This window comes from Babylonia areolata, chromosome 10 (genome assembly GCF_041734735.1).
Source record: "Babylonia areolata isolate BAREFJ2019XMU chromosome 10, ASM4173473v1, whole genome shotgun sequence".
In the NCBI taxonomy this organism is placed as follows: domain Eukaryota; kingdom Metazoa; phylum Mollusca; class Gastropoda; order Neogastropoda; family Buccinidae; genus Babylonia; species Babylonia areolata.
Window position 1 is genome coordinate 36,088,331 of NC_134885.1, and position 10,000 is coordinate 36,098,330.

Sequence of the window (10,000 nt, forward strand, 5' to 3'; positions counted from 1 at the left end):
TCTGTCTGTCCACACATCTGTCCCACAAGGTGTGTTTGTCTGTCCGTGTGTGGGGGGGGGGGGTGGTGGGATAGGGTTGGGGGCGTGGGGGGGGGGGGGGGGGGTGTATGTGTCTGTACTATTTTGCTCTGTCGGTCCGTCTCAGTGTAGGTTTGTAGGTCTCTCTGTCCGTCCGTCCGCCTGTTTATTTGCAATCTGCCTTTCTGCCTATCTACTCATCTATCCTATAATATGTGTTTGTCTGTCCGTGAGTGTGTGTGGGGTGGTGGTGGTGGTGTGTGTGTGTGTGTGTGGGGGGGGGTATGTGGCTGTGTGTCTTCGTTAAAATGTCTGTGGGGGTGTGTGGGGGGGAGGGGGGGGGTTGGGCGGGAGGGGGAGGGGTATGTGGCTGTGTGTCTCCGTTTATATGACCGTGTGTGTGTGTGTGTGTGTGGGGGGGGGGGGGTATTATCATTATTATCATTATTATTTACTTAGTAGTAGTAGTAGTAGTAGTATCATTAACATTATTATCTGCCTTTTTGTCTATCCACCCATCTATTCTAGTAGAAAGTGTGTCCGTTTCTCTGTCCGTGTCTGTCTGTCTGTCTGTAATAAAATTAATCTACATTTTTGTCTATCCAGCCGTTTGTCTACAAAGTTTATTTTGCCCGTGTGTTGTGTGTCTGTGTGACTGCGTGTCTGTCTCTCTGTCTGCCTTCCATGATAAATCAACTGTTTATACTGTCTGTCTATCAATCTGCCCACACGGTGTGTTTGTCTGTTCATGTTTGTCTATGTGTCTGTCTGTCTGTCTGCCTGTCTATGTGTCTGTCTACGGTCTGTAAGCCTGTCAGAGTGTCTGTGATATCCAGGTTTACGCCGCTTGCCCAAACATCAGTCAGTTTGTGTCTCTGGGAATTTGTCAGTAATATGTGTACTTCCCTCTGTGTGTGTGAGTGCGTGTGTGTGTGTGTGTGTGTGTGTGTGTGTGTGTGTGTGTGTGTGTCTGTGTGTGTCTGTGTGTCTGTGTGTCTGTGTGTGTCTGTGTGTCTGTGTGTGTGTGTGTCCCTCTCTCTCTCTCTTTCTCTCTCTTCTCTGTCTCTCTCTCTCCTTTCTCTCCTCTCTCTCTCTCCTCCTTCTCTCTCTCTCCTTCTCTCTCTCCGGCTCTCCCCCCCCCCCTCTCTCTCTCTCTCCCCAATAGTCTTCCTTTCCATCCTTCACTCACAACCACACACTCATTTTCTGGCACTCTCTTTCTGTTTGCTGCTTTAAAGAAATGTTCCGTCAAAACTGAATTGCTGACACTGACAAGACGTAACAGTGTTGATCTGTCTGATTCTGTCCGTCTCAACCTCTGTCTCTGTCTCGGGCTCTCTCTACTTCTCTCTCCCTTTCCTCTCCTCTCTCTCTCTCTCTCTCTACTTGTCTGTCCATGTCTCATTCTCTCTTTCTTTCTCTATTCTGTCTGTCTGCATTTCCGTCTGTATGTCTGTCCATCTCTCACTCTTTCTTTCTTTCTATCTCCTCCCCCCCCTCTCTCTCTCTTTCTCTATGTCTCCATTTCTTTCCACCTTCTTCTCTACATTTCTCTGTCTCTGTCCTGGTCTCATTCATTCTCTGTCTCCTTCTTTCTTTCCCTCTCTGTCTGTCTGTCACTCTCTCTCTCTCTCTCCCTTTCTCTCTCTCTCTTTCTATATGTCTCTGTATCTCTGTCTCTGTCTCTCTGTCTCTGTCTGTCTGTCTGTCTGTCTCTTTCTCTCTCGCAATACAATGCAATACAGTACAATGCAATGCAGCATAGTACTCATTGTGAGGAAATTGTATGTGTCTGCTCACACATTAAAAATCGTATCTGTCTTTGTGTCTGCCTCTCTGTCTCTATATGTATGTATGCATGTATATATATATATCACTCTCACACGCTCTTTTCCTCTCTCCCCCCCCCCTCTCTCTCTTTTCCCCCCTCCCTGTCCCTCTGTCTCTCTATCTCTTTCTCTCTGTCTCTCTCTTTCTCCCCCACTTCAAGCACCTGCTTGCTATTCACCAGTTTCCAAAAAGGATGCAAGCTTTCAGTCTGTCAAACTCAATTTCTGAAGCCGATAAGATTTACTGACACAACGCGCACTTGTGAAGCGGACACAGAGAGTGCGCGTGTGTGGATATTATAATCATAGCAGGCTTCTGTCTAGCAGGAAAGGAAGCAGCAGTTTGTTTTGTGGTTGTTTTGATTTAGACCTTGGAAAATTTAGCAGGTATTTCTTCAGAGAGTGGCGGAGACTGGCGAGACCTTGGAAATTTACGAGAAGGAGAAGATGCAGCCATAGTGTTGCACGGCGAAGCTGAATTATTCATTTGTGTCTCGGTTGCTTTTCGTTTTCTGTTTGTCTGTCTTCATCTCTGTTTATCTCTGTCTCTGTAATTGTCTCTTTTGTCTGTCTGTTGCTCTGTGTCCATATGAAACTGTGCTAACGGCGACGACGGACGACGTTTCAGTTTCAGTTTCACTTTCTCAAGGAGGCGTAACTGCGTTCGGACAAATCCATACACGCTACACCACATCTGTTGAGCAGATGCCTGACCAGCAGCATAACCCAACGCGCTTAGTCAGGCCTTGAGTGCATGCTTACATATTTGTGTACCTATGAAAGTGGATTTCATTTTACGTAATTTCGCCAGAGGAGAACACTCTCGTTGCCATGGGTTCTTTTTCAGTGCGCCAAGTGCGTGCTGCACACGGGACCTCGGTTTATCGTCTCATCCGAAAGACTAGACGCTCAGTTTGATTTTCCAGTCAAACTTAGGAGAAAGGGCGAGAGCGGGATTCGAACCCACACCCTCACGGACTCTCTGTATTGGCAGCTGAGCGTCTTAACCATTCTGCCACCTTCCTCCCTCGACGGACGACGACGATGATGATGATGATGATGACGACGACCACGAGGTGACAGATGACGACAATGACAAGAATGATGATGTTGTGAATTCTGTTAAGTTGATAATGAGGATGATGGCGCTGATGGTGGTGATGATGATGATTTCGGTGGTGGTGGTGGTGGTGGTGACGATGTTAGTAATGATAATGATCATGGTGATGATAATAGTGATGATGATGATGATGATGATGACTACCACATTGACAGTACAGCGCTGATTGTTACGATGACCATGTGGAAGAAGAGCTTCAGTTCTGACAAAAAGATTGACTGAAAGACTTGACTGACTGACTGACAGACAGACTACATGAATCACTGACTGTGTGGTTGTATTCAGACACTTATGCATTCTGTCACTGTTTTCGTTTGTTCGTTTATTCATTCTTTCTTTTTTCTTCTTCTTCTTTAAAAAAAAAAGATCTTGGTGTGTTCTGGCTTTGAGTGCATGTTTTGTTGTGGAGAAGTTGTTTGCCGTGGTTTGCTTATTTTGTTTGAGTGGGATTTTTTGTTTCTTTTTTTTTTCAACAGCCAGACAGAAACAAGGCCCGGAACTATAGCCAGTTGAGGGGGGGAAAAGAAAATCACCACCTCCGCCTCCTACCTCTCACTCACGACACCTGCCAACAACCCTCCCGCCTACAGTGTTGTTCGTCGTCAACGTAACGCTCTGTTGCGTCATTCTCCTTCCCACCTCCACACACACACACCCACGCCCATCCACGCACCTAACCACCCACCCACCCACCCACACACACAAACAGAGAGGTCCGACTGAACTGAAGACAGACCCGAGATTTACATACACACACCTGCTGATCCTGTCAGTGTCAGCACTGGTGCCCCCGCCGAGGGAGAAGAGGAGAAAGGAAGGAGTGAAAAGAGGAGAAAGGGAGGAGAAAGAGAGGAGAAGAGAGATGGCAGGATCTGTGGTACAGCTGAGCAGAGCTCCGGGACAGCCATGGGGATTCCGGCTACAGGGAGGGCGGGATTACGGTCAGCAGTTGTCCGTCAAAAAGGTGAGGTGTTCTTCTTCCGTTTCGTTTCGTTTCTTTCTGTCTTTGCTTCCGGCTTCACGCAAGGCGGGATTATGGTCAGCAGTTGTCCGTCAAAAAGGTGAGGTGTTCTTCTTCCGGTTCGCGTTTCGTTTCGTTTCGTTTCTTTCTGTCGTTGCTTCCGGCTTCATGCAAGGCGGGATTATGGTAATCAGTTGTCAGTCAAAAAGGTAAAATGTTTTTTTTTTCTTTCTTTCTTCCTTTCTTTGCTTCCGGCTTCAGGGTGGGATGGGGTGGGTTACCATGGCCAGCAGTTGTCGGTCAAAAAAGGTGAGTTTTTTTTTTTCTTTCGTTTCGTTTCTTTCTGTCTTTGCTTCCGGCTTCAGGGTGGGATGGGGTGGGTTACTATGGTCAGCAGTTGTCAGTCGAAAAGGTAAAATGTTTTGTTTTTGTTTTTCTTTTCTTTCTTTCTTTCTTTGCTTCCGGCTTCACGGAGGGCGGGATTACGGTCAGCAGTTGTCAGTCAAAAAGGTGATTTTTTTTTCTTTCTTTTCTTTCGTTCTTCCTTTCTTTGCTCCCGGCTTCGCGGTGGGATAGGGTGGATTACCATGGCCAGCAGTTGGTCAAAAAAGGTGAGGTTTTTTTTCTTCTTTCGTTCCGTTTCGTTTCGTTTCTTTCTGTCTTTGCTTCCGGCTTCATGCAAGGCGGGATTTTGGTCATCAGTTGTCAGTCAAAAAGGTAAAAAAAAGATTTTCTTTCTTTTCTTTCTTTCTTCCTTTCTTTGCTTTCGGCTTCAGGGTGGGATGGGGTGGGTTACCATGGCCAGCAGTTGTCGGTCAAAAAAGGTGAGTGTTTTTTTTTCTTTCGTTTCGTTTCTTTCTGTCTTTGCTTCCGGCTTCACGCAAGGCGGGATTGTGGTCATCAGTTGTCAGTCAAAAAGGTCAAAAGGTTTTTTTTTTCTTTCTTTTCTTTCTTTGCTTCCGACTTCGTGGTGGGATATGGTGGGTTACTATGGTCAGCAGTTGTCAGTCAAAAAGGTGAAATTTTTTTTTTCTTTCTTTTCTTTCTTTCTTTCTTTGCTTCCGGCATCGTGGTGGAGTGGGTTACCATGGCCAGCAGTTGTCAGTCGAAAAGGTGATTTTTTTTTCTCTCAGTTTCTTTTCTTTCTTTCTTTCTTTCTTTGCTTCCGGCATTGTGGTGGAGTGGGTTACCATGGCCAGCAGTTGTCGGTCAAAAAAGGTGAGGTGTTTTTCTTTCGTTTCGTTTTATTTCTTTCTGTCTTTGCTTCCGGCTTCACGCAGGGCGAGATTATGGTCAGCAGTTGTCCGTCAAACATGTGAGGTGTTCTTCTTTCGTTTCGTGTCCGGTCTTGTTTTGTTGTCTCTTTGTTTCTTTCTTTCGTTTCTTTCTTTCTTTTCTTTTCGGTTTTAGGGAGGCTGGAACTATGGTTAGCAGCTGTTCAAAAAGGTGACATGTTTTTCTTTCTTTTCTTTTTTTCTTTCTTCTTCTTTTTTCTATTTTTTTCTTTATTTGTTTCGTTTTTTTTCTTTCTTTGCTTCCGGCTTCAGGATGGGGTGGGGTGGGTTACTATGGCCAGCAGTTGTTGGTCGAAATAGTGAGGTGTTATTCTTTCGTTTCGTTTCGCTTCGTTTCTGTTCTTTCTGTCTTTGCTTCCGGCTTCAAGGAGGGTGGGAATGTGGTCAGCAGTTGTTGATCGAAATGGTGAGGTGCTCTTCTTCCGTTTCGTATCGTCTTGTTTCGTTGTCTCTTTGTTTGTTTCTTTCTTTCCTTCCGGTTTTAGGAAGGCCGGAACTATGGTCAGCAGTTGTTCAAAAAGGTGAACTGTTTTTCTTTCTTTTCTTTCGTTTCGTTTCTTTCTTTGCTTCCGGTTTCGGGGTAGGAGGAGAGGAGGGCGGGACTATGGTCAGCAGTTGATGGTCGCAGAAGGTGAGGTGTGTCTCTTTCTTTCCTTCTTTTCCTTTCTTTTTTCTTTTCTTTGCTTCTGTTTTCAGGGAAGCCGGAACTATGGTTAGCAGTTGTTCAAAAAGGTGAAATATTTTTTCTTTCTTTTTTCTTTCTTTCTTTCGTTTCTTTCGTTTTTTCTTTCTTTACTTCCGGCTTCGGGGTGGGGTGGAGTGGGTTGGGGTGTGAGTCTATGGTCAGCAGCTGTTGGTCAAAAAGCTGAAGTGTTTCGATTCTTAGTTTCTTTCTTTTCTTTCTTTCTTTCTTTGCTTCCGGCTTCAGGGAGGGCGGGGCTATGGTTAGCGCTAAGTTGTCGTTCGTAAAGGCGAGGTGTTGTCCTTTCTTTTCCTTCTTGCGTTTCTCTGTCTCTCTCATTCTCTCTTTCCGCTCTGTCTCCCTGTTTTTTTGTTTGTTTTTTTTGTCACTGTCTGTCTCTCTGCCCTCCCCCCTCTCTCTCTCGCCTTCTCTCTCTCTCTCTCTCTCTTTTATTGCGGAAGCGCATGTACATTCGCACTGGTGTTTGTACGGTTAGGATATATATATATATATATATATATATATATATATATATATATATATATATATATATATATATATATACCTATGTGGCGGGCATTTACTCTTTTCGGATATAGAATTGCATTCGTGTTGGGGGGGAAAAAATCATTCGTGTGTTGGTATGAGGTGTTTAAAAACGTTTTTTGAGAAGAGGAAGAGGGGGTATCGAGGTGGTGGAAAGGTTGAAAGCAAAGCGGAGAAAATCTAGCGTGCACATCCTTCTTCTTCTTCTTCTACTACTACTACTGCTACTATACTACAACTACTACTGCTGCTGCTGCTGCTAATATACTACTACTACTACTACCACTACTACTACTACTTCTTCTTCTTCTTCTTCTACTACTACTACTGCTACTATACTACAACTACTACTACTGCTGCTGCTAATATACTACTGCTATTGCTACTTCTTCTTCTTCTTCTTCTACTACTACTACTACTGCTACTATACTACAACTACTACTGCTGCTGCTGCTGCTGCTGCTAATATACTACTACTACTACTACTACTACTACTACTACTTCTTCTTCTTCTTCTTCTGTGATGATCAAGATCCAGAGACAATTTTAAGTCATCTCTGAAAGAAAGACCACAGAGAAACTGAATCGCGGATGAAACAATCATTCGCTTATTCTTTTATTCGGTTATTCTTCAAGTTCTTCTTCTTCTTTCTATTATTGTTATTTATGCTAATTTTTTTTATACTTTTTTTTTATCTGCATGTTGGACCTATCTATTTCTCCACTAATTTCCTTTCTTTCGTTCGCTCGCTCTGTCGTTCGTTCTCTTTCCTCGCTTTTTTTTCTTGCTTCCCTCCTTCCTTTATACACCTATCTACCTACCTTCCTTTCACATTGATTTGTGTTAGACTACAGGTAGCACTGTAGCGAAAAGGGAACGCCGGTCGGCGTGTAGATTTTGTGGATCCCCGATAGCTCGCCATGCATGGGAATTTCGCACCAGAAAGGAACAAGGTTCTGACGCCATCTTGAAGGTCAAAGGGGCACGCACCGTAAACACGCCATGTCCCAGTACCGATTTGGCGCAACCAGTTGGGCACATGGCCAAGGAAGATCAGCGCGTTTTCTTTCTGTCTGTCTGTCTGTCTCTTAGGTCTGTCCCTCTGTCTCTGTGTCTGTCTGTCTGTCTCTGTCTTTCTCTCTCTCTCTCCGTTTCGCTGACTTTGTCTCTTTCTCTGCCTCTCTCTCTCTCTCTCACTCTCTCGCTCTCTGACTCTCCCTCCTCTGTGTGTGTGTGTGTTTCTTTATATCGCATCCCCTCTCTCCATTTCTGTCTCTCCCTCCCCTCTCTGTCTGTCTGTATGTCTCTCTCCTCTCTCTCTCTCTCTGCCCCCATCTCTCTCTGTCTCTCTCTCATCCTCCCTCCTCTCTCTCTCTCTATCTATCTCTCCCTCCTCTCTCTCTCTGTTTTTCTTTCTATCTCATCCCCTCTCTCCTTTTCTCTCTCTCCCCTCCTCCTCCTCTCTCTCTCTCTGTCTGTATGTCTCTCCTCCCTCTGTCTGTCTCTCTTTCTTCCCCTCGCACTCCCCACCTCTCTCTCTCTCCTTGGCGCTGACTTGCACATGTTTGCAATTGTCTGCTTTTACATACAGGTGAGTCATTTCTTGGCATTCGTCACTGGGATTTGGCAGACACTGTGCTTGGAAAGAGAGACTGAATGACATCTAGTCCTTAGACGTCATCGTCTTCATCTTCATCTTCTCCTTCTTGTCCTTTCTTCTTCTTCCTCCTCCTCTTCCTTTTCCCTTCCCTTCTTGTTCTTCTTTTTCTTGTTCTTCTCCTTCTCCTCCTCCTCCTTCTTCTTCTCATCTCGCTCCTCCTCTTTCTTCTTCTTCCCTCCTCCTCTTCCTTTTCCTTCTTCTCCTTCTCCTCCTCCTTCTCCTCCTCCTCCTTCTTCTTCTCCTCCTTTTTCTTCTTCTCCTCCTCCTCCTTCTCCTCTTCCTTCTTCTCCTCCTCCTCTGTCTCCTTCTCCTCCTTCTTCTCCTCCTTCTTCTCCTCCTTCTTCTTCTCCTCCTTCTCCTCCTCCTCCTTTTCCTTCTTGTTCTTGTTATCCTCCTTCTCCTTCTTCTCCTCCTCCCCTTTCTCCTCCTTCTTCTTCTCCTCTTTCTCCTCCTCTTTCTCCTTCTCCTCCTTCCTTTCCTCCTTCTCCTCCTCCTCCTTCTCCTCCTTCTTCTTCTCCTCCTCCTTCTCCTCCTCCTTCTGCTCCTCCTTCTCCTCCTTCTTCTCCTCCTCCTTCTTCTCCTCCTCCTTCTCCTCCTACTCCTCCTCTTTTTCGCTTTCCTTGTTGTTCTCCTTGTCCCTGCTGGTCTGGTTCATCTTCGTCTTCTTCTCAGCTGCTACTTCTCCTCCTCTCCTCCTCTTCACCCACCTCTCCATCCTTTGTCTTGTTCTCTTGTTGTTGTTCTCTGCTGCTACTTGACTTGACTTGACTTGACTTGACTTGACTTGACTATTAATCAATCAATCAATCAATCAAAAACACTTTTTTTTTTATTAATCCACATGGAAATTAAGTTGTGCAATCGCAGGCTCATTGTAAACACTGGCATAAAATCATGCGCAACATAAGAAGAGATTAAAACTAGTCAAATAAGAATTCCCAATAGCTGACGATATACTAGCCCCCCCCCTCCACCCCCACCCCCACCCCCGCCCCCTCCCACACACACATACTCATGTTAAGACAATAGGGTATTGCAAAACAATATTAACAAATGAAAACATCCAACAAAAAAAAAGGGTATAGATTACTAAAAATGACATGCGCGCACGCACGCACATACACCCACACCCACACCCCCCACACACACACACACACACACACACGCACACACACGTTAAGACCATAAGGTATTGTACAACAATATATAAATAAAAACATCAAGGGAATAAATCGTATATATAAGTAAAATGCAAACACACACACATATTTTACTTATATATACGATTTATTCCCTTGATGTTTTTATTTAGACGGCTGAGGCCTCTTACAAGGGCCTGTCCGTCGTCCGAGACCTATTAAATTTATGTGCATGCGACGTGCGGGGCAATGGCAAGTACAGAGGTGGTGTTTAGCTCTGGAAGGCAGGAACATACACTGAAGGTAGTTCAGTCCTTGTAGCTGTCCAGGTGGCTTCTTCATCCGTTGTCTTGTTGTTGTTGTTGTTCTTCTTCTTCCGTTAATTATCATCATCATCATTATCATCATCATCATCTTCTTCTTCTTCTTCTCTTTCTCTCCCTCCATCGTCATCATCATCATCTTCTTCTTCTTCTTCTTCTTATTATTATTATTTTATTTTATTTCAGTTTATTTCTTTATTTTTATGTTTTGTGTCGTTCGTTCTTTATTTTTTATGTCGTTAAATGGGCAGAATTATAAAAAGGCCTTTACTGTGCCTAATTCTTTACCCATTAAAGATTCAATCAATCAATCAATCTTCAAGTCTTCAAGTCTTCTTCTTCTTCTCTTCCTCCCCCTCCATCATCATCATCATCATCATCTTCTTCTTCTTCTTCTTCTTCTTCTTCTTCTCTTCCTCCCCCTCC

General features: G+C 44.5%; 1 protein-coding gene across 1 annotated transcript in view; it reads left to right on the top strand.

Moving 5' to 3' along the window:
- Nucleotides 1–10,000, top strand: part of LOC143286969 (PDZ and LIM domain protein 1-like) — a 27,236-nt gene that overhangs the window by 7,051 nt on the left and 10,185 nt on the right. The window contains exon 2 of the mRNA XM_076594955.1: nt 3,444–3,931. Coding sequence (XP_076451070.1) covers nt 3,830–3,931 — 102 coding nt within the window. The 5' untranslated portion in view covers nt 3,444–3,829. The remainder of the gene's footprint in view (nt 1–3,443; nt 3,932–10,000) is intronic.